The sequence below is a fragment of the Chelonoidis abingdonii genome, chromosome 9, assembly GCF_003597395.2.
Source record: "Chelonoidis abingdonii isolate Lonesome George chromosome 9, CheloAbing_2.0, whole genome shotgun sequence".
In the NCBI taxonomy this organism is placed as follows: domain Eukaryota; kingdom Metazoa; phylum Chordata; order Testudines; family Testudinidae; genus Chelonoidis; species Chelonoidis abingdonii.
The window spans coordinates 84,216,829-84,241,021 of record NC_133777.1 but is presented as its reverse complement, the minus strand read 5'-3'; the positions used below and the strand labels follow the sequence as shown (position 1 = coordinate 84,241,021).

Sequence of the window (24,193 nt, the reverse complement as noted above, 5' to 3'; positions counted from 1 at the left end):
ACTGCTTGTGTAAGGAAAGGCCCCGGTGGGCTGTGCTGTGCCGTGCCGGTTTGTTTACCTGCCGCGTCCGCAGGTCCGGCCGATCATGGCTCCCAATGGCTGTGGTTCACTGCTCCAGGCCAATGGGAGCTGTGGGAAGTGACAAGGGCCGAGGGACATACTGGCTGCTGCTTCCAGCAGCTCCCATTGGCCTGGAGCAGCGAACCACGGCCATTGGGAGCCACGATCGGCTGAACCTGTGGACGTGGCAGGTAAACAAGCCGGCCCAGCCCAACATGGGCTTTCCCTACACAAGCGGCGTCCCAAGTTTGGGAAACACTGTTCTAGAATATCAGAAACATTGGTTGCTAATTGCAAAAGGTCCCAATCCTCTGTCCCATTCTCTGCCTTGATATGCCAATATCAAGAACATCTGCAGCTCATTGTTGAATGGTCCTTTCTGCATGACCTACACCCAAGACTGAAAGCCCTTTCGAGCTGCGTTTCAGTGAGAAGTGCTGCTTCAAGAAGTCAAAATCTCATTTACAGTAGAGGCTGAGGAGTTATCTCCAGAAGTGCTAGTGAAAAAAAACGAGCCTTTCCTCCATTAACAAAGGGTTTGCAGCTCTCTTTTCAAGGCACTGAAAATAGAGCACAATGAAGATTAAAAATGCATCCCGAGAATGTTAACCATGAGAGATCAGTAGATGAGATAAGCCACCTCTGAAGGCCCTGTGTCCTTACCAAGTCTTGATGTAGTGTTGATCTTGGTGTGGATGGATCATGGCTACACAGGCCCCAAGTCCATCCACACTTCAGCCCTCTTCTTCTTCCAGAAAATTCTTCCTCAGGGGCAAACCCACCTCCACCAACACTCCCATTCCCTCCTTACACCTATATAAGGCTTGTCCTCCTTCCCCTGTCAAGTCCTTGAACTGCCTAACAATGACTAGGCAGCCCAGCCACTCCAAGGCCATGCTGAAGGCAGCCAGCCAGTAGCAATCAGATGTGTTCTGTACCTGCTCTCCATTTCATCCAGGCCCCCTCTGACTATGGCGCCAGACTCCTGACTGACTGATGAGCCCTGACGCTAGCACAGATATTGAAGAAAGGTAAGGAGAGAGGGTGGAGGACTTACTCGAGGAATCGTGTGATGTACTCCCTGCTGCAGCGGGACCAGGTGAGTGGAGAGGTGTCATACAGGAGCTGTGGAGACATGATGAAAGGTCTTTTCCCAACTGGCTCACAGTCATTGCCGCTTCCATCATGCTGAATCCCAAAACTGTGTAAGAGCACAGTCCCACAAAGGAGAGGTGAGCCGCATGCTTGGATACAACCACACAGGTGCTTTGCTTTCTAGCACATTCACGTCAAGCCTTACAGTACAAAGCCCCATGACAGTTTCTCCCAGTTACTCTGTTCTTAACACACCACTGCTCTGCACAGAGACTTTACCTCGTCAGCAACTGTAATGAATCCAGATCCAATGCAATAAAAGTTACGTCACTGTCATTGTGAACCCAACTGGTTCAATGGACTGGACCCTGGACTGGGAATCAGGAGACCTGTGATCTATTTCTGGCTCTGTCACTGATCCACTGTGTGACCTGGGGCAAGCTACTCCCCCTCTCTGCCTTGTCTATTTAGACTGTGAGCTCTGTGGGGTAGGGACTCCTGGGTGTATAGACAGTGCCCAGTGCAATGGGGCTCCAGTCGCAGTGAGGGCCTTAATGCACTACTGGACTACCAATAACTAATCCATGGGTGGAGGGAAGTGGGTGGCTGGGTGATGTGGGGAATCCCCTCAGTTACTGCACTTTATGCAGGGCCTGCAGCAGGGCACGGAAACATAGACTCATAGGACTGGAAGGGACCTTGAGAGGTCATCTAGTCCAGTCCCCTGCACTCATGGCAGGATTAAATATTATCTAGAGTCTAAAGTGGTTCTTAACCTGGGGTGTGCGCACCCCCTGGGGTTGCAAGATGCTCTTTCTGGGGGTGTGAGACATGCCAGATTATTTTAGAAGGTAAATCATCGAAAACACAAATTAAGCACAGGCACGTAAGTACAAATACTTTGTTTCATCAAATCTAAGCATAAGATAATGGTTGGTGTGTGGGGATCAATTTGCACCGATGGTGCCCCTGCCATTCTAGGAAAAAATTCAGGATTTGTTGCCTTTGTAAAGAAATAATAATAAATACGTAATTCTAAAAAAAGTGTGTAATTTTTTATGTATTCTTAATTTTACTGAGAAATTAAAATAAATATATAATTCTATCTCCTTCATTCTATAGTTATGATATATCTAGGTTAAACAACTGACCTACTTCAATGCTTTGTGATAAGGGGTGCGAGAACATATTTTGAGAACCAAAGGGGTGCAGGCTGCAGTAAAGGTTAAGAACCACTGAAGACAATCCCTGACAGGGGTTTGTCTAATCTGCTCTTAAAAATCTCCAGTGGTGAAGATTCCACAACCTCCCTAGGCAATTTTGAGTTTCAGTGCTGGAATTGGAGATGGGGACATGAGGTGGGTTTGCTCCCTGTTGACTGAGGGCAGGGTGGAGACCAGGACAGCACATACCATAAGCACAGCTGAGTGGATAATACACAACAGATGATATAGCATTCAGTTAGCCTCCTTTTCTGATTGCACAATACCTGTGAGCAGTTCACAATTTCCTCAGATTTACTTGTTAGAAATTTGATGCACTTTCATGTGATTATTTTTTTTAACACCACAGAAAGTATTTGATTCTTGCTGAATTAAAGCTATATTTGGTTAGTTATGATTGATCAGATAAGTCACAGGCTATTGTTTCTGTTCCTTGATTGGGCAAGCATGCTGTAGCCACAAGTATGAATTTAACATTTGGTTTCCACAACTACTCGTACATTCAACTTTGCAATGTACTTTCTGTGAATAGTGCTGCCAGTAAAATGCGCTTGCACAAATGATCCTGAGAAGCGAATGCATAAAGGGCACTGAGTGCAGACTAAGCAAAGTCAGAGAAAATTCAAGCAGATACTTGCAGCTCTTTTTTTGCAGTATTGCCCAATTCTTGCAGTGGGGCGTCAACACTGGCAAGACTGAAAGGCTCCCACGGTGTGGAGTCCCAAGTGGTGGCATGCACTTAAAATTGGCCCTGTGAAATTGTCTGATATATGTAAAACCCAAATAGTACAGGGTACATTTTCCAAAGCACCAAGCCCCACTGTAAGTCCCCTAGGTGTTCTGAAAATTTTGCCCACAGACAAAACTGAAGGGACTATGGCCTCATAATTTCCTCTCCAGTTACTCTAGGTCCTTCTAACCCAGAGGCCTGCTGCTCCTCTCACACTGGTGTAAGTCTGGAGTATTTCCGCTGAAGTCAGTTGAATTACATTGGCCTTAATCCAGTGCAAGTGAGATCAGAATGAGGTCCAGAGAATTCAGTGCAAGAATGATTGGCTAAGCCCAACTGCCTAAAGATGATGATGAAAATTAGCTTGTTTCCAATTTGTTCTCTATAAACAAATATTTGTCTCATATAATCACTGCAGACACTGGCGTACAGGAACACGCTGTTCACAGTCTGAACCTTGGGGAGTCACTGCCTAGCTCCTTGTTCCCACAAATGGTTCATTTTGTGCTTTTGCAAATGCACAACCGCCAAGCTTAATAATTCTTTTACTGTTGCTTTCCCACTCGCTGAAATGCACGGAATTAGAAATGTATTTATTACACCCTGTCAGCAGTAACTACAGCTAATATGGAAAGCTCCCAGGGGCAACTGATATAAAAGACAATGAATCAGGTGCTGACAGGGACAAGAAAGCAGGCAGTAAATGGTGTTACTTAATTTAAAGGCTGTGGTTTACTATAGCTGTAGCTGTCTGTAAGTTGCCAATTTGACACATTAGTCACTTTTGTATATTTCTGAGGCATTTGCTAAAAATATAATTGAAATAATGTGGAAGAAATAATATCTGCAAAGAAGAGGATCTATGTGGCATAGCTGATATCAAACCCAATGGGGACGTAGAAGGGGAAAATGTAAAGCAAACATTTAATTAATGGATCAATGAGTCCAAAGTTTAATGCAAGTCAGTGCATTAAGTCAGGATCAATACATGGTACTTTCCTTAAAGTATATATTTTTATGTAAATATTAAAGAATTTTGAAGTAGTCTTTCTTACTGCAAACCCAAATAAGGAAAAGATGAGACTATTGAACCACACTGATTTAATTAAACTTCAGATAATATATACTTACCCATAGAAACGTGATATTCGCAATATGAGATGAAATTAACATTTAAATATATAATGGTTTCTTGGAGCTGAATTAATCTGATATTTAAAAGACCTTTCCAAAGGTTAACTGCATTAAACAGGTTGGGAAAACAAACCAAGCATTTGCCGCCAATTCTATAAATAAACTAAATTTGAAGAATTCCTAATTAAAAAGCTTTGATCAAAACATTTCACGAATTCTAGTTTGCTCTTGGGCCAGCCCATTTACAGAATACCACTCAGCTTGCCTTGAAGTCAGAGACACTGAGTTCAGTCAGACTGGATTTGACATATGAATGTGACTGAGCTGGGACTCCTGGGAGTGTGCAGAAATAGGTTAAACTCAGAAAATAACAAAGTTCTAAAAATGAAACTCTCTGAGCAAAACCCGCAGGGTAAACTCAGAACTTTCACCGATTTCAGAGGGAGCTTTGCCTGCGTAAGGCAAGGTTGAGTACAGATGGATATTTTCCCACTTTCTGTACCACATGCACTCTTTAAAGAGCTGAATAATGTCTCTTTCCAGGAGAGGGGTCATGAAAGAGATTAAACAAATCCCTAAGTACCTGTGTCCGAGTTCATGTGCCACGGTGAAAGCCAGGGGAAGTCCTGTATCCTCATTTATATTACAACTTCTGTGAGGCTGACACATTCCTGACACATGAGAGAGACCCAGAGTCTCACAAGGCCTGTTCATTGCAGCACAGATGTCTTTCCTTTTACATTCAGGGGTAAAAACAAAACACACACATGGGACAAATCAGTTGTTTAAATCATAGCACCTTCCAAAGTGTCAAAATAAAACTGAGCAAAACTATCGTCTGAAAACTCTGGAGTGGGCTCAGCAATTAGATTGAAAGGGGAACTCTGAATGTTGCAAGCAATGCAAGGTTTGTATTCAGTGGGGCAGGGGTAGGCAACCTATGGCACATGTGCCAAAGGCAGCACATGTGCCGATTTTCAGTGGCACTCATACTGCCCAGGTCCTGGCCACTGGTCTGGGGCGGCTCTGACTTTTAATTTAATTTTAAATGAAGCTTCTTAAACATTTTTAAAACCTTATTTACTTTACATAGAACAATAGTTTAGTTCTATATTATAGACCTATAGAAAGAGACCTTCTAAAAACGTTAAAATGTATTACTGGCAAGCGAAACCTTAAATCAGAGTGAATAAATGAAGACTCAGCACAGCACTTCTGAAAGGTTGCCGACCCCTGGAGTAGGGGATTGTAAACATCTCCCTGAATAGAAGGGACTCTGGTCTCACTTCTACATAGTAGGCTCTCGCTGCTGTGTACGTGATGGATACAATTTGCATAGTGCCATTATATCTGCCCCTTATGGCTAACTGGGCGCTGGTGTTCCACTCTGGGACATGACATAGTATCTAACTAACCCAGCTGTAACATATATAGTGTGTATATAAAAGGTGACAACATATTAAGTGGCTAAACAGAAACAAAGAGTGGATGCATCTGAACGTAATAGATTTATGACCCTCTTTTTCCATTTGCTCTCCCAGGAGCCCAGCTTACTAAGGAGCCTGATTAATTTAAAATCAAAAGCAGCCTGGTTACATTAATTGGACTTTAAAAGTACAGCTGGGGCTGGGAATAATTAAGCAATGGGACACGACAGGCCAGTGCATTTCTTGGGGGATCACAGCAACCTCAGGTAGCTATGGCTGTGACTACAGCCACCTAAGAAGGACAATAACAATAACCCCACAGGCATGTACTGCCCTGCAGTGTCTTATTTCTACTGCAAAATAGATCTCTGGAGAAAATGGGAGTGTTGTGGGAGATGCTGTGCTTGTGAATGCATTGGAAGTTACTGAAACAACTTGATATCACCATAGACCAGACTGCAGTGGCTTAAAGCCCGCAGGCTTTACCTCTTACCCATAAGGAAAACACACTTGAGCTGGGATCCTCACAGAAGCCTGAATAATCCAGGTGCCTAAATCCCACAGGATTTCACTGGGAATTAGGCACCCTCCCTGATGCTCTTTTGCAAATCCCTGCCTTGATCCGTAAGACAAAATGGCAAGTTTATACAAGTGAACATCCCCGATGGGGGTCAGGAAACTGGAGATGGGGTCAAACCAAAACTCTGCATTTTAACAGCCCCAGATGCTGGTAAATTTGAATCCATATTCCAGATTTGGATCTGAACTCTGAAGCTAACGTCGATTTTGGGAATAGGCTAATCTCAAAACAGCAGGTTGCATCTCTAGTTACATGTGTAAGAGTCAAAAAAGGGCCCACATAAGGAAAATGGAATTTAAATAGCATCCTCTTTCTCTCTCTCTCACACATTAGATCCTAGTGTCTCTCTCTATCTCCCAGCTTTGTAGGTATTTCTAACTACTTCGTAAATTGCTGAAACCAGAGAGCTAGCACAAGCAGAAAACACAAAGCAGGATACCTGGTAAGCAAGACAGCTACATCATGATGTAGTGGGTGGGCATCTCCTTTCACATTGATGCTTTTCTGCCATTTGCAAAAACTTCTCAAGGTGTTGTCCGCATGATGGGTGATTTTCAAATCCTCCTGCCAACATAAGGAAGTAAAAGTCTGCTGTCACGATGTTGTCCTTTTTGTCACTTAGAGACACTGGGGACAGATTCTGACCTCAGTTACACCAAATTCAGATCGGAAGTAACTACACTGACTTAGATGGAATTACTCCAGATTTACACCACAAAGCTGAGCTCAGAATCCACCGCCTTTTTTACTATCGTTTGACTATTATCCAGTGGAAATGTTAGACAGTCTAGTGAAAGGAGTTAAAAAAACCTGCAGGAAAATATTCCCATTAGGCTGTCGAATCTTTTACAAGGACACAGCTGGGGGAAACAGATCAAACAGCTGAGCAACTTCATGCTTAGCTGAGAATGATAACTGCAGCTGGGAAGCACAAACAACCAACATTTCACATTCATCATACAGTGCTGCTAGCTGGGATGCTCCTATGGGACAAAGCCAATTCTGGAAACTAGAAAGAAGACTACAACATCTGCTGGGAAACACCCTAACTCACAGTCACATCTCTGCCAGAGTGGAGCCACCCCGCCTCTAATGTTAATGGAAATGCTGCCAAGAGAAAAGCGGCATGTCCAGTAGGCAGTAGGGTTAGTTCCCAGGGGTTGCTGGATGGGGAGGATGATACTTGTATTTTGTTAGGAATCCTTTAAGAACTACTGAATAAGTGGCTACTTCTCAATATAAGGGCCAGATTCTACAGCATCTCTGCCTGTGGAACTCCCACTGGCTTCCAAGAGAATCCCACCCATGCAGCAATCACAGCATCAAATCTCTAGTGCCTGTGTTTATTCTGTGCAAGATCTTTCTAGCTATGCACATGAAATGAAAGTGAGAGTTTATGGCTTTCATGGCCAGTTCACAACTGACCATACAGAAGCATACTGAGCTGCCAAGATGGAAATGGACCAAAAATATGAGTCACATTGTTTTCTTTTTACCTCATCATCTTCTAACAGGATAAGACGAACTATTGCAATGTTAATAGGGTTTCCAATGCTGGCATCATGGAATATACCTGCCACCTGCAGAAATATAAACAGCTGAGAAAATAATGGGCAATCACTCTGCTTGCAATACTCATGGCAAACACATCAGATAAAGAAGCATAGTCTTAAAAGACACTGTTGGGTAGTGTAGTCCCAAATTGGAAGTTCCTTAGAATCAGGGATGGGTTCAACGCTAAGGAAGTTCAGACCCAGAGTTGGACCTAAACATGAATGACATGCCTATAGCGCTTCTGGAAATCATTAGAGCTGTGAATTTCAACCAAAAAGGTGCATGGGAATGTGCTTACACTGTGTGATGACTGTATATGGTTTCTCAAGGGGAACTGTTCCAACTTGGTCACTAATGATGGAGTAAATGATGTTGCACCCAAGTCTTCTGCCCCCACCGTCTTCTGCTGGAACCACTAGCCACATCCAGAACTGTGTTAAGAGAGGAACAGGCTAATTGTGCCAAATTATGCTAAACTGTCTGGTGGTTTTATGATATGAGCAAATAGCACCAGGTGACTAGACTGAGATCACAAAGTTCTTTTCACTTGTGACCTCAGACAAAACTGAATGTGGGTCTCTGGAGTCGAAGGGCTAGCTCATTAACCCAAGCTGCCACCTAGCTTCCAATTAAATGTATCTCTGAGCTCTGAAAGATTAAGCAGCAATGTTCACCGCTGAACCATCTGAATGCAATTACTGTAATTAACTTTTCGTGCCCGCGTTTGACTTTTATTACAGCCCTTATGGCACATAACATACACTCTCCTAGTTCTGTGCCAGGTTTTTCATCACCTATTACTGGCTGCTTTACTTGCCTCTTTCCCTGTAACTGTTCACAGTGACACATTTCTAGGAAAGCCATTCACGCACCCAGTGCTAGCCAGGCTAGTATTTCACTTGGTCCTGGGTCAGCTGGCCCCAGCTCAGAGCATTATTTGGTCAGCTGCAGGAAGCTGTTTCTAGATGAGGTTGCTAAACACGACTGCATCTTCTCCGCAGCTCCTCTCTGACTTGTGGCACTAACCCTGGAATCTTCAGGAGTCGTGGGCACGAAGGGCTTGATCCAAAGCTCCCTCAAGTCAATGTTAATCCTTGCATTGACACCAGTTGCTTAGGATCAGGCCCAAAATGAAGGCAGGCTATTACCTTGCATTTGTTTACCAAGCAGAGAACTGTCAGCTGCCTTACATGCGTGCATAGGGGAATAAGGGAACGTTAGCCACAGCCTTCCTCCTCTGCACAAGCAACTGGCATCACTGGAAAGGGCTGAACCCTGGAATGCAAATGACCTGCATCTATGCCACTGACCTGTATGGGTTACATTTGGGCCTCCAAGGACACCAATGGATTTCACGGTCATGGAACCCAGAACTCACCATGTTCATTACGGTCAGCACGTACTTTTCTATATTTTCACTTCCGTGATACTCCACCATCTTGGCGTCCGCTACCACCAAGGTCTCCACCCACTTCTCCTTGCTGATGGAGCGCTGCTTTATTCTTCGCTTCCTCTGCTGTTTCTGTTCCCATCTCTCTCTCCGTTTCTCAGACGTCTCCATGCTCTGCAGAGATGCTGAAGAATGGAGAAGGGAATGGGCTTTCAATAATGGCTGAAAGCTTGGTGGAATATAAGAGGATTTTTTTTAAAACAGGAATTAATCCCATCCAAGCCACTAGAGCCTTCAAGATACAAACCATTGACCCACAGACCATTAACTCCCTCTTACCTACTCTGTCGAGCCACATGTTCAAAAGACCACTTAGAAGAAAGGCCTCTGAACTCTTTCTGTTGCTTGGTGGCATTAGCGTATTGGAGAGAAATCCAAATGTGGATTTGGATCAAGTTCTTTTACTGGAACTCTGCCCTGGAATATTGCACGCGGGCCATGGAGAAACTCAAACAGCAACAGGAAACCTATATTGCAGAGTTATTAATATTTTTATTTATATACCAATTTATTACGCAACCATCAAGGAGTGTCTGGGCACATACGTGATAGATCAATAAAACTAGTGGCTGAACAATATGGATTGTTTTCAGCCATGCAGCACCAGAGGTTCTGCCAAGGGGACACAGCTCCCTAATACAATAAATTCACTACCCCATAAACTGGATTGATGGCTCACACCAAATCCTAGAGGTGTCCAAGGGTCCTGACCAAGCTAGAAAAGTCACCAAGACCTAACCTCAGGCTTTGTGGGGCTGCACAGGAGATGGAATTCCACTGAGAATCCCTTGGGCCTGCCACCAGGAGTTCCACCCTGGAGAGACACAACAAGAGTGTTCATGTAAAAAAAAACCTGGGAATAAAGATGGCATGATGCTGAAGGCAAGCTTGAATGGGCCTAATTACACATAGCAACTGGGCAGTCTCATGTGGGGAGTTCTCCTGTGATACTGTCCCCGTTTCAGGGTCAATCACAGGCTGAATAAGAGCTTTACTAACCGCATCATAAATAGCTGGAATTGCTTTTCTGTCCAGGCTTGAAAGGTTCAAGATTACTTCACTAACAATAAACTTGTCCATGTTTACTGCCTGCATTGTGCTTTAAATAATGAGAGAAAGTTTGCCCTCTGGTCCTAAAGAATCCCAAATATCCAGATAATCTGAGAAGTCTCCAGTGTTAAGAGATCATCATGGAAGTTTAATGAAAATAACTTACTTAGAACTCATTTTTGTTGCAAACTTCACTGTAAAGCTTTGACTTATGTGGATCTTATGATGTGGGGCAATTGGAAAAACATGGAGTTCTGGACACCAAAGGAAGTGCGTATATAATTTTAACTGTAAACACCATCCTAAATACTCACCCTGCTGTACGTATGTTCACTGTATGCAGCAGGACACATTAGCAGAAAACAATATATATGGTGAATGTACCATTACCTTGCTGGGTATTGTTTTATACATAAAATCAGCTCCTTTAATAATCCAAAATGGTAGGACCAGAGTAATGGAAATCCTACAGATTTTCTACATGTTCTTTTCCAAAGTGTGATTTGGACTAAATTACTAGTCCATACTCTAGTAGAAATTTACATGCATCATCATCTGGGCAAATGAGGCCCCGGGGATTCACTCATACATTCAGTATCATAAATTAATAGATTTTTAAGGCCAAAAGGGATCATTTGCTTGTAATGATAGACTAAAGATGCTCAATGTATTTAGCTTAACAAAGAGAAGGCTAAGAGATGACTTGATCACAGTGTATAAATACCTACATGGGGAGAGACTTCTGATATAGAGACCTCTCCAATCTATCAGACAAGGGCTGAACAAGGTTCAATGTCTGGGAGCTGAAGCTAGGCCAATCCAGTCCTAGGCGTAAATTTTTAAGAGTGAGGGTAACTAACCACTGGAACAACTTTCCCTAGGTACGTGGGAGAGTAGGGCCACAGCTCTGGAAGGGGGATGTAGACGGGGAAAGGGGGCCGAGGCTAGGACAGAGCTAGGGGCAGGAGCAGAGCCTCGTCCAAGGGCCTTGGCAGGCAGTGGGGGTCCTGGGCATGGGGCCAGCGGCCACGGCCAGGAGCAGAGCCTTGAGAGCAGGGCCAGCGGCCGGGGCCGGGGCCGGGGCCAGGAGCAGAGCTGAGTGGCACTTGCTCCCCACCCCTCTCCCATGGGTGCTGGCCAGGCTCCAGCCGTGCCCCCCAGAACATTTCTCCATGCCCCCTAGGGGGCACGCCCCACAGATCAGGGGCCTCTGGACTAGATGATCGTAGTGGACTCTCTTGACCTTTAAATCTATGAATCATCTAGTCTCATCCTCCACATGGTACAGGCTATAGAATTTCACCCAGTGATTCCTGCATCAAGCCCCCAATATGTTCAGAGTATGTTCATAGTGTCTTAGAGTTACCCATCACATACAGATTTACTGCTCCCCTGCTATCTACTGTACTTGCACAGGGAACAAAATGCAGCTCCTGTCCAGTGCTGCTCTGTACCATGCACCCTACTTCACCTTGGACGGAATTCAACTATGCTCCATAGCCGCAGAGAAGCCATGGTAAGGATGTGAAGAATATTAGCTAATATTATTAACCAACCCTTGTCCGTCTCCTTCAGTATCAGAAGGACACGTGATTGTGCTGCTGATACTTTCTGTGGCAGCAAGTGCTGAGAAGATTTGGGCTCTTGGATCAGCTTTGGAGGGTCTCACCTGTTCTGTAGTGGATCCAATTTACAAATTTTCCAAATGAGCTAGTAACCAATGAACCGTGCATTTAAACCTTTCTGCCTTGGCGCACAAGGCAGATAATGTACCGTTTGCTTCCTGCCCTGGCAATTGAGATATCTGTCTAAGATACTTACACAGCTCCCCATTATCACAGTAACTGAGCATTTCACAGTCATTAATGTATTTATCCTCAAAACACCAGTTAGTAGGAAAATAGTATTTCATAGATGGGGAGCTGAGACACAGAGAAATAAATGACTTTCCCAAGGCCACTCAAGATGTCTGTGGCAGAGCAGGGAATTGACTATGGGTCTCTCAACCCCCAGGCTGCTGCTCTTATCATTAGGCTATCCTTCGCCTCTGAAGAGAGCGGTAGCATCGTTGTGAAAAGACTCAGGATTTCATAAGGGACTAGACGCAGGTCTCCTCCTCTGAGGCTGGCACAGGTTCACTATCAAGACTGCAAAATCGAATCTCCTCTAGTTACTGTCCAATACGACAGTCAATGTTTGAGGTACAAAATGTAATTTGGAAACTCTTGGGTGATGCTGCAGTGATCATGGTGTGTTAGCACCTACTGTGACGTTGCACTCTTTGTGATTTTATGACAATATGCTAATGAGTATGACTATAACGTAACAGGAATATGCTTCACGCAAAAGGTCTCTTGTAAAGGATCATTACAAAGCTTATAATCTACTGAGTGTGTTCGTCCTATTTCTATAATTGCATCACTCTTGTATCTGAAACTAGAAATATGAAATATAACTTTGGGGGCCTATTGTAATTATGCAAAGTGTGGGCCATTAATGGTGGTTTGGAATCTTGATGGCCCCCATTAACCAGGACAATTGTCTGTTGATGGCTCTGTTTTCCTTGTAAGTCTTCCTGTATAGGTGTGTGCTGGCAAGTGGGTAATGAAGTCTTACAGTGACATGTGATCATGTCATCTGAACTGGAATCCATCTTTAACCTGGTGTTTTTTCAATTAAAAGGGGGGTGGGGATCCAGAGAGACAAAAGATTCCTGCCTTGTGCCAAAGCTATATAAGGAGGTGGAACAGAACAAAGGGGGCAGCAATCATGAGAAATCCCCTAGGTATCACCTGAACTGGAACAAGGGCTGTACCAGGGGAAAGGACTGTGCCCAGACTTAGGAAGGTGTCCAGTCTGTGACAGAAGCTTATTGAAACAGCTGAGAGTGAGGTTTTATCTGTATTCAGTTTTCTTACTGTAATAGACATAGACTTGTGGGTTTTATTTTATTTTACTTGGTAATTCACTTTGTTCTGTCTGTTACTACTTGGAACCACTTAAATCCTACTTTCTGTATTTAATAAAATCACTTTTTACTTAGCCAGAGTATTTATTAATTAAGCCAGAGTATGTATTAATACCTGGGGGGGGGGGCAGACAGCTGTGCATATCTCTCTATCAGTGTTATAGAGGGCGAACAATTTATGAGTTTACCCTGCATAAGCTTTATACAGGGTAAAATGGATTTATTTGGGGTTTAGACCCCATTGGGAGTTGGGCATCTGAGTGTTAAAGACTGGAACACTTCTTAACTTGCTTTCAGTTAAGTCTGCAGCTTTGGGGCATGTGGTTCAGACTCTGGGTCTGTGCTGGTTCAGACAGGTGTATCTAGCTCAACAAGGCAGAGTGCTGGAGTCCCAAGCTGGCAGGGAAAGCAAGGGCAGAAGTAGTCTTGGCACACCAGTTGGCAGCCCCCAAAGGGGTTCTGTGATCTAACCCGTCACACCTATGTGGGGAGAATGCCTGACAGGAGAGGGCTGTTTAATCAAGCAGACAAAGGCATAACACGCTTCAGTGGCTGGAGATGAAGATAGATAAATTTAGACTACAGTTAAGGAGAGAGGATAATGGACTGTTGAGACACTTTACCAAGAGATATGGTGGATTCGCCATCACTTAAAGTCTTTGAATCTAGACTGGATGTCTTTCTAAAAGATATTTGCTAGCTCAACCACAAGTGTTGGCTTGATACTGGAATAGCTGAGTGGAAGTGGGTGGCCTGTGCTATTCAGGAAGCCAGACTAGGTGACCATAATGGCCCCTGCCGGCCTTAAAAGCTGAAATATATGGAATGGCTCACTGGTCTTTGCAGGCACGCTTTCTTCTTGGAAAGGAATGCTGCTGATTTGAGTCTTCAAGTCTCTCCTCTTTTGGATCAGCTATTCTAGATCAAATAATCCCCACCTACATTCCAAAAGAATGTGGGAAGCCCACCGCTCTGAAAGAATTTGACTTCAGTGGGGCCACTATTCCACTCTGAAAGTCCAACCAACGGCTAAGTCACAACAAACTGATATTTGCGAGAAAACAAACAGTCACCACAAAGCAGAAAGTTCACATTGGAGTAAGAAGAAAAACATGGCAATCAGTGGCTTGTGGTTTAGGGCTGCAGTGCCTGAGCACATGCACACGAGAAATGATTGCCATGTGACAATAAAAATGCTGCACTCTAGCATAACCCTTGTTACTGGTGGGACTCAAGTTATGAATACCACAAAATGAATGCCTGGTGCTCCACAAGCAAATTCCTTAGCAGCTGTCACTCACTCATGACCAGAAATTTGAAAAGCGGTCAGCCCTTCCATCATACAAATATCTGTGGAAATAATGTTTGTCTACAGTTCTGGAAACTTGGCACTCTCTTCGCTATTGATACTTCTATCTATCCTAGAGTTTCACTGTGCTACCCTCATTGTAGTACTGGAGCATCATCCACTTCAAAACTTGTCCTGCATTAGTAGACTTCATGAAGGCTCTGGCTCTGTCCCTTTTGGGGCATAAATGCACTTGCAGTTGGGGTATGTCTTTGCTGGAAATATTCTGGGTGGCCTAAGAGCTTTCTTTTTAGCCAGCCTATTGCCAGTTGGTACATTTGACCTGCAGTACAATACATTCCAGGAATAAAACCCCACATTTCAGTGTGATTTAGCATCAAATTAATGTTCAATTTCTATCCCTCTTACAGGTAGAGTTGTGTGTGAGGATGCTGAATGCTTTAGCACAGGAGGTAGATGCTGAGCTTTGATATCAAAGGCACTCAGCACCTAGCAGGATGGGGCCCCAAGTGTTTATCTTTCATTCTACTATTATTAAAATCAGTTCTCCTCTAGCGACTATTGACTCACTATGAAACTGCAATAAAGTAGATAAAATACCTTGGACTCCACATGCTCCCAAGGTATCGGGCTGTTTCCTGTCTCGCTTTCTGCTGGATTCCACTATCAACTCTTCCTCCTCATATTTTGGAGCATGACGTTTATAGATCCTATGGGGATGGGCTGTACCGTCCTCATGCTTATTTGTAGCCAGAGGTTCAATGAAATAGTCTTCATTTGCGAGCCGAAATACACCTCTCTAGGAGGGGGAGAGAAAGTCGGTGTCATTTGTATGATTCATTGACTCACGGTGAATACAATTACGGTGGGATGGGTTTGCAGAATTTGTCATGCAGAAATAGATGCTTTGTAAAGATGTTGCTTTTGCCTCTTTATCCATGCTGAGTACTATAAGCTCCCACACACAGAAGAACAAACCAGCATGGACTGAACATAGTCCAGATTTGAGATTCAGAAAGCAAAATTCATGCCTGCACTGCAAAGTTTAACTGCCTCCAGTTAGAAACAAATGGAAAGGCTGTTTGATGCTGAGGTGCCCAATAACAGTAAGGATTTAGACGGAGACAGACAGAGGCTTCTGAAGACAAACAGACACAGAAAACACCAAGAAAGAACAGTAAGGTTACGTGTGCAAGTCAGTTGCAAGCTTCTTTTTCTCTCCTGTGTTAAAATCGCTCTTTGCTTCTGCCTTTATTTAAAAAGTTCTGTTATTCTTCTGTAACAGATCAAAGTGTTACATCTTATCACAGGGCTACTCCAGTATTCTGAGTAGTTCTTGTAGAACACCACAGCGTTTTTATTAGGGTGTCTCTCTAAATTCAAGCTAGTTGCTGCTGCCCATTTACACTGTCTACGCACCCATGGTTTTTAACCACCCTTAACCCAAAGTTCCAGGCTCCGGCTTCTCATGTTCACGCATCAGAACATCTTTAGGGAAGCAGAAGAACAGGGGTCCAAGTTCACTGCAGGAACCCAAAGCCAGGAAACTCAGAGTTACTCACGGAGCCAAACGATAGCATGGACGGTACAATGAGCATGTGCTATTGGCATCTTTCCTTTGGCAGGAAATGAAATCCTAATGCTTTCGTTTGTTTAATAAACTCCCCCACTGCTGATCCCTATGGGGCTCTGTGTTTGAGTCTCAAATCTGTGATATTGAACGAGATCCATAGTAACTACTATTAGGCAACGTTCCCATTCTCCTGACTTCAACCTCTCTGAATTTGCTCTATGTATCTGTTTCATTCCTAGGAACGGGGAGCTTTGGGGCAGGAGTTTGTAGGTTTCTTAGTAGCAGATGATACCTGAGCAGTGGGAGGGCAGTGCTGCTAGCTGTGTGACTTGAATGTATCTTCATGTTGTAACAGCACTCTGTGGGTTCTTAGCCAAGTTAATTGCTGTGGAGTGGCCTTGCTCTGTGTCTGGCTTTTCTGAGGTGGATTTTTGTGTAGGATGCTTACATAATAACCCATTCGTTTTCAGCTTTGTTTATTATGCTTTTGATCTGACATTTTCATTACTTTTGCATGCCACAAGCAGAAAAAAAACAAGGGAAGATGAAAATGTGGCACAATAAAGCCTTGTTATTAGACTCTCCCATTTATTCCAGGAGTCGTTTGTAAGTATGATCATCAGTTCACCAGGCTTCATGTGCCCTGACTCCATGCAATTAGCTTCTCCTTTCCCCAGAGGGCTAGATCCACACCGTGGAAATCTTCCAGCCACAAGGCCTACGCAGACACGACGGAATTCGCTTTCCTGGGGGCTGTCAGAGTTATTGCTATGCTGTTTGTTTGCTGTCATTACAAAGATCCTGAAAATGGCATTTTCTGGCACTTATAGCTCATTGTTACAGGGTGGCTGCCTCTTAAGGACCGGAGGCCTGGGGCCAACCATGGTTACTGAAGAGGCACATCTGGGTATGGATGAGGTGATTTCCCTATAAAGCGCAGAAGCCGAGTGCAGTGAAAGAGTACTTGCTACTGAGGACGGAGAGAAGGGACTGCTAGGAGTGGGCTGGCTCCAGTAGAAAGTCCTGGGACTTGGCACTGAGACGACAGCCAGGTAGGGCCTGGCAAAGCAGGAAGGCCTGGAAGGAGGGTGATTAGAGACCACTAGGAGTGTGGAGAGGAGATCCCTGGGATGGCGAACTGAGACTATAGGCAGGAAAGGACTGGGAGTGACCTGATGAGGGTTAAATGGCTGGACTTTGGTTTCGACTCAAAGTTTCATCCTTGAGTTTATTTTATCTGATCCAGACTCCATTAGGGGGTGTTGTGACTGGACAAAAAGGGTGTGTGGAGTTTCCTTAAGGAGCCCCTTGAGGGGGAAACTGAGGCAGGCTGCCTGAAGCATGACCCCAGGCCATGCAAAGGTGCTCTGGTGTAGGCTACTTCCTCACACTCCTTTTTTTCTCCTGCTACTTCATCCCACAGTGAAGCCAAAATGCTACTCACATGCGCCAACCTCACATGCACAGGCTGGGTCTGGCAGAGTCCAGCAGGAGCTGCACACCACTGAAGAGCAGGATTTACCCCCCAAAATTAGGCTCTGATCTTGCAACCAGATTCACAAAGACAGGCCCTTTTGCACATGCAAGGCCTCAGTGTCTTTAATGGGCTTTGTGCAAGGGTCTAGCTGTACAGATCCAGTTGCATGGTTGTGGCCTTAATTAGTGGTGGTAACTCAGAGGTTTCCGTGGAAAAGACTATGGGTCTGTGATTTTCCAGATGCTGAGCATCTACAGCCTCTACTGATTTCAGCTGGAGCTTTGAAAATCAGACTCATGAGGCTGAAATTAATTTCTTATGGTGTCACTTCTCTTCTCTCTGCTGCTAACGCCAGCCCCACCAATCCAACTAGCGCTTGGTCCTGTCTATTGCTATCCTCCATGATGTCTCCTGCAAAAAGATGGCCTCTCTGGTGTGCCTGAAGCCTTCTGCCCTTGGAGCCCACGAACACTAATAAAAAAAATCAATTATCCAAATTTTGGAAATGTTTGTGTTTGGACCAGAGCTTCTCAGTTGGGCCCATCTCTATCAGGCGAATGTAGGAGTTAATACTGTGTTCTAGCCTATGGAGGAGACAGTGGTTCCACTGCAAATCCCAAGGCCGGGACACCAAGGACAGCGTGGGTCTTTGGCTCTTGTCCACATGAGCCATATTTTTTAATGATTGTTCACGTGACCTTCCAGTTGGTGTTTGGTTGATTTCTCTCTTGTCTGTGTGCTGGGGTGTCCACCCACACTTGCCCTAAAGGGGTTAATGGAGGCAAGATGGGCCAATTAGTCTATTCGGCAGCAAGCTGAGAGAAGTATGGCTGAGAGGAAGACCCTAATTAGGGGAAGCTCACTTGTGCAAGAACAGGTGGGGCGTCTGTAAAGCCAGGGAGCTGATGGCAGAGAGAGGCTGCAGGGAGTAGGTTGCAGTCACTCCCTGGGGCGAGGGAGTTGTGAGGCTGCAAACCCAGAGGGGTGGGGAGAGCCAGAAGGTCTGGAAGAAGCTTAGGGAGAGTAGTAAGGTCCAGGAGGGAACAGACCTTGGCTGCGGAAGAAAAGGCCATGGAGATGGAACCCAGAGCAGGGGGTGGGCCTGGGCTCCCCTCCAGCCACTGAGGAAGCGGCACCAGCTAGCAGTGAATGGGAAGACTTCCCGAGAGTCTTTGGTACCAGGGTAAGGAGAAACACAGACAGTGACCTGGTCAGAGGGCCCAGTCACCAAGAGGAGGCTGCAGGGCCCAGAGCAAGAGAATGGCCACAGAGAGAGAGCAGCAGAAGGGGACTTTGGGCCTGGAAAGATTCCCCAAAGCTGCCAGGAGGAGGCGCCACCTACAGTGAGTGGACCCCATGACAATCTGCAGCTACGTTAAGGAACCAAGGCCCAGAGGGTTAGCTGTTAGCACTGCCGATGTGACCTCACTTGTTTTCTCATTTAAGAATGAAACCATTCATTTTTCAGGTTACATTGTTTCCAAGATGTATCTTATGGGTGAATGATGCCTTCATCTGTACTTGTGATGTGTGGAGAGGAAACACCACACGCGTGTGCAGTAAAGCACAGCTAGCTGTCGGGTGCGTATGGGAGGGTTACGGCAGCCCCTAGAATGTGCTGGGAGGATTTCAGCTCTGGACCGTTCTCTGAACGGTTCCTGTAATTCCATAAGCATGGTGCTGATGCTTCTGTAGTGCAGTGTTCAGAGGGGAACAGGAATGCCCCAAGTACATTCTTTGCAGTGTGGAGTACCAAGGAGACTTTCAGAAACACGAGATATTAATGTTGTCTCTGGGAAGATTACAATATATCAGTGGCATAGCTACAGTGGTGCTGAGATGGGATCTCCAGGAGACATTGTCCCTTACACAGCTCTATTCCTTATGGAGATTTCAATGAGTTTCTTAATATGTTTTATTGTGTCTCCCTCCATAATGGAAGGTGGATGTGTATCATGGCCTCTGTCTGATAATTGCCCAGAATATCCTTCAAAAGGGACATGTTTCCTCACAAGGAGATTTTCTCCTGGTAAAATATTTGAAAATTAAAAATTACTAATGGATGAGATTTGCTCACATCAATATTTACAATTTTATTAATATTTTTCCATATTGCATGTGATAATTCCTTATTTCATCTCCGTAATTCCTGTACAATACACAGGACAGATTCCATTCTCACTTACACTGGTGTAGATCAGAAGTAACTCCACTGAAGTTGATGAAATTACACAGGCAGAAAACCAGCGTAAGAGAGAGCAGAATAAAACCCTTAACAGGCAAAGGAATAAAATTTGCTTTACTTTAATTTTCTGGACAGCAAGGATCTAAGAGCGATGGTCTTTTTAAAAAACAAATCTGTTAGAGATGAAACGTGGTCATAAAAACACAAAGCCAGAAAGACAGGGGAAGGATACTACTAAACATGTAATTACTATAACTTACACAGAATAATGAATGCTAGACCAGATGTTGATCAAAAAGATAACAGAGGTATTTGGCCTTGAGGAATGCTAATTACACTTGATCTTGTCACAGGCAGAAATTTCAAGTCAGGTCACTTGTATATTACAAGTTAGATGGAAGCCACATGAAGTATTACCATCATATATACAAGTAAGCAACTGTATCCAACCCTTTTGCTTCCAGCTTCTGCAGAACTGTATTGTCTTCCTTGTTTACATACTGTAATTCTTAGCATAATTCCAAATGATATGTGATTAATCCTTTGGTGTTAACATCTGTCTGCTGAAAAATTCAGGTTTAGCTTTAAAAAAAATATAAAGCCACATTGAAAAGCTCACTGATTTGGGAGCATTAAACTGTTTATTCTCTTATGATTCTAAATAGGTTGATGATATGATAAATAGCTGCTCACCAGCTCTGCTAAACTACATATTGTGAAGTTCTTCTAGTCTAACAATTTTTCCCATCAATCATTACTTTAGTAAGTCTGCTTTTAAATAAATAACAATAATCCTTAGCATTTATACTGCATTTTCCTTTATCACTATTCTTTACAAACTAGCTATTTAGTCCTATCAACACCCCTATGCAAGGGACTGAGCTGGCTGAGTTATCCCTAGCAAACGATGCATTTGTTGATATTAGTCCCTTGTTTGTGGATTATCTGCAAATAGACTTCAATTCTCACTAATCTGTTTCTTATTTGATGAATGGCTCATGTGAACATACTTCAGCCTATGAACTATTTACAGTTATTGCTCTGAGTATTTGCTATAGGGCTGGTCATCTGAGGGTCACACGGTATTGTTTCTGTTTCCTGACCTATAAACGGCTTTCAAGATGGCCCTGTGAACACTTCCAGTCTGCCTATATATTTGCATAGGGTATCTATGCGCAGATACATTCACATGAGCATTCATGACACTTCCCCTTTCCATGAACAATCTGGCAATCAATATTGCACTCAGACACTTGCAGGCATGTGACTCAAAGGGCTATGGGCTCCTCCTAAAGGAATTCACCTCTTATCTGAATGAATGCTCGGGAATATATTTTTTCCCTGCGTTTGTCCAGCTCAAGAAATGAGTAGTTTTACTATCCCATCCCAACTTCATAGATTTGGAAATCAGCGGAGGCCAGAGAAGCAGCATTAGAACTCCATGGTTCCCACTGGGTTGCCCAGGCAACTAGACTGCATCTCCACCCTACTCTGTACTCAGCAGGCTTACATCAAAATCCAGAAACTCTTCTCTTCAGTTGTAGAACTTAGGGGGAAAGTCCCAACTAAAGGGCCTGATCTGCAATGTAACGGGAGATGCTGAGCACTGATAGCTCTGTTCCCTTCAGTAGGAACTAAGGGTCCTCTGTTCCTCCCAGGATGTGCTCAGCACCTTACAGTATTCTCTCCATGATGTACGCCCTGCACACGGTGATCACACCTTTCCTAATCTCTGCAGTGATTAGCTGATACCTTAAGCATCTCCCCAATTTTATCTTTAAATTCCAAATACATTATGCTGAATGTTAATAGTTACAAATATTTGATTTTAGCTGTTACTCCCTTCACCTTCTCCAACAGATGAACTGATGCTATGTGCAGAGTTCGATCTGCTGCCCACTGCTTTGTAATCTGCAACAGAGCATTCGGGGTAGATGCAGTGGAGCTACACTGACTTGCACCAACTGAGTATCTGACCTACAACATCAATGATTTTGTCACAGAATTTCAGTGACAAATGCCTAAAAAACAAAAACAAATCTGTGACCTGTCCAGATTATTGATTCTAAAAAAGCATCGCATTCCAGAAGACTAATGCAATGCACAGATGCATATTGCTTTTGTTTAAATACATTAAGATTAAAACATGCTGCAGGGCAACAGACACAATTACTAGATGAATCTCACACACACACAACCCCCTGCCGGGGAATCACATCTAGAGTCCCCTTATCTCCAAAACCTCAGGCCTCTGTCACTTCAGCTAAAAAGGATTTCCTCAATATGTAGCAGCAGCCGGTCCCTTTATTCTATCTGTGGGCCAGGTACTAAAAGACAAATATCTCATATGCTCCACTGCCTGCTGTAAGACAATTAGAATATTTGTTGCCCCCAGACATCTGCATGGAAACAGCAATGTCTGGATTTAATGATATTGATCAAGATACGCACTTTTGAAAATATTATCCTCTAAGTGATGTAAGACTCAATGCTATTTTCAAAAATGACCTGGGCACTCAATGAGACTTCGACGTCAACTCCTAAGTTCCTTGGTCATTTTTGAAAATAGGATTCAGAGTCCTAAGTCACTTAGGCATTTTTGAAAATGTTACCCTTTGACTTGTTTAATTCTCAGCAAGGCAGGCAGTTGTGACCCCTAGTCCAGGGATCGGCAACCTTTGGCACGCGGTCGGTCAGGGAAAGCCCCTGGTGGGCCAGGCTGGTTTGTTTACCTGCTGGGTCCACAGGTTCAGCTGATCATGGCTCCCACTGGCTGCAGTTCGCCGCTCCAGGCAAACAGGGGCTGTGGGAAGCAGCGCTGGCCAAGGGATGTGCTGGCCGCTGCTTCCAGCAGCTCCCATTGGCCTAGGACAGCAAACTGTGGCCAGTCGGAGCTGCAATCAGCCAAACCTGCGGACGCTGCAGGTAAACAAACCATCCTGGCCCGTCAGCGGCTTTCCCTGATGGGCCGCATCCCTGCTCTAGTCTAATAACAAATGGAAACAGACTGGATTTATTGTACCTTTTATCTTTCCTTCACTGGAAAGGTCATTTCGTTTCAGACCCAAATTTAGCAGCTTCCTACGCAAATTTGCGGTTTTCACTGATTTAAATTAATTATAGCAGAGTGTGACTTTGGCACCAATGTCCAGAAAAGATTATTAGTTTCACCATAAATCTCTTAAAGCTTTCAGCACTGGCTGTTTTTAAACGGAGTCCTTTGTGATCCCACATTTGGACTATAGCAGATGAAGGAGGTACAAGATATGACCGTCTTCAGTGGTTCGCACCTGAAATCTACTTTCCACAGGAGTATTGAAAGAGGACAAGAAAGCATAGTCCAAATAGGTAAGCCGCCAGGACGTGAACCTGCACCACTGGAGTAATTGAAGCTTTGATGTTAACTTCAGCATCAAATTTGAAGGGTAAAGCCCTTACCCTATTGAAGTCAATGGGAGTTTTGCCATTGTCTTCAGTGGAGCCAGGATTTTACCCACCATTTCTAATATTTTGATATCCCTGTGATTAAAGTGCCATTTTTCAGGATTCAACTGGAACACTTACCAGCCCATCACACGTGCTAAGAGCTGCTAAACCACCTTCCAGCGCCCAGTTCTGGACCTCTCCAAGCATGTGACAAAAGTTGTGATTATAAGACTGGATCTTGGCATTGGCGATTCCTCCATATCGTCTCTCACTAACAAACCCAGGAGCAAGGAGATTGTTATTAATGCTTAAATTGAATTTTAGATGCTGTCCTTTGTAATGCAGTTCATAAAAGGAGAGCAAATTGTTCCTTGAGGAAAGGGCCCTTTTGTGAATTGGGCGATAAGCCAGATCATAGGACAGAAAAGATCCACTCTCATCAACTCGGACTGGATGAACAACGTCATAGCCAGAATATTGCTGGAGAACCGTCTCTGTGAAGAAAACATTTGCAATGATCAGATAGAAAGACGGTGATATTTCATCCCAAAGGATCCCACTGCACATTATGTTTATGGTTCTACAAATTCCCAGTAGGGAGGGATCATTCTTCTGAACTGGAGACACATCTGGGATGATAAGTGTCAGCTGTTTAAAAGAGCAAAGGAAGACACCACAGTAATTCAGAACAGGAAGTGAAGATTATCGGAGAGGGAGAGGGAGAATTTAGGCAAGCTAAATTACATGAGCAGATAAAATTATTCAAACTGGAATGATGTCAGGACACCTGAGTTAACCCCATTATTCTTACAAAAAGTGCCAGAGGAAACAATCCCAAATAAATATGAAAGTTTTATTAGACAAGTAGCGGAGAAGAGCAGACAGTCTCCCTCTGAAACAAGAAAAAGTGTTTTCTGGGTGAGTAGTTATTTAACTTAGATAAATTTTTTAA

General features: G+C 44.0%; 1 protein-coding gene across 1 annotated transcript in view; it reads right to left on the bottom strand.

The window, feature by feature from the left end:
- ADAMTS7 (ADAM metallopeptidase with thrombospondin type 1 motif 7) overlaps positions 1 to 23,849 on the bottom strand; it is a 131,068-nt gene extending 107,219 nt beyond the window's left edge. The window contains 8 exon segments of the mRNA XM_032764359.2: positions 1,118 to 1,261; positions 4,826 to 4,975; positions 6,689 to 6,813; positions 7,746 to 7,829; positions 9,182 to 9,378; positions 15,181 to 15,379; positions 23,380 to 23,819; positions 23,822 to 23,849. Of these exon segments, the coding sequence (XP_032620250.2) occupies positions 1,118 to 1,261; positions 4,826 to 4,975; positions 6,689 to 6,813; positions 7,746 to 7,829; positions 9,182 to 9,378; positions 15,181 to 15,379; positions 23,380 to 23,819; positions 23,822 to 23,849 (1,367 nt within the window).
- Positions 23,850 to 24,193: the final 344 nt, after the last annotated feature.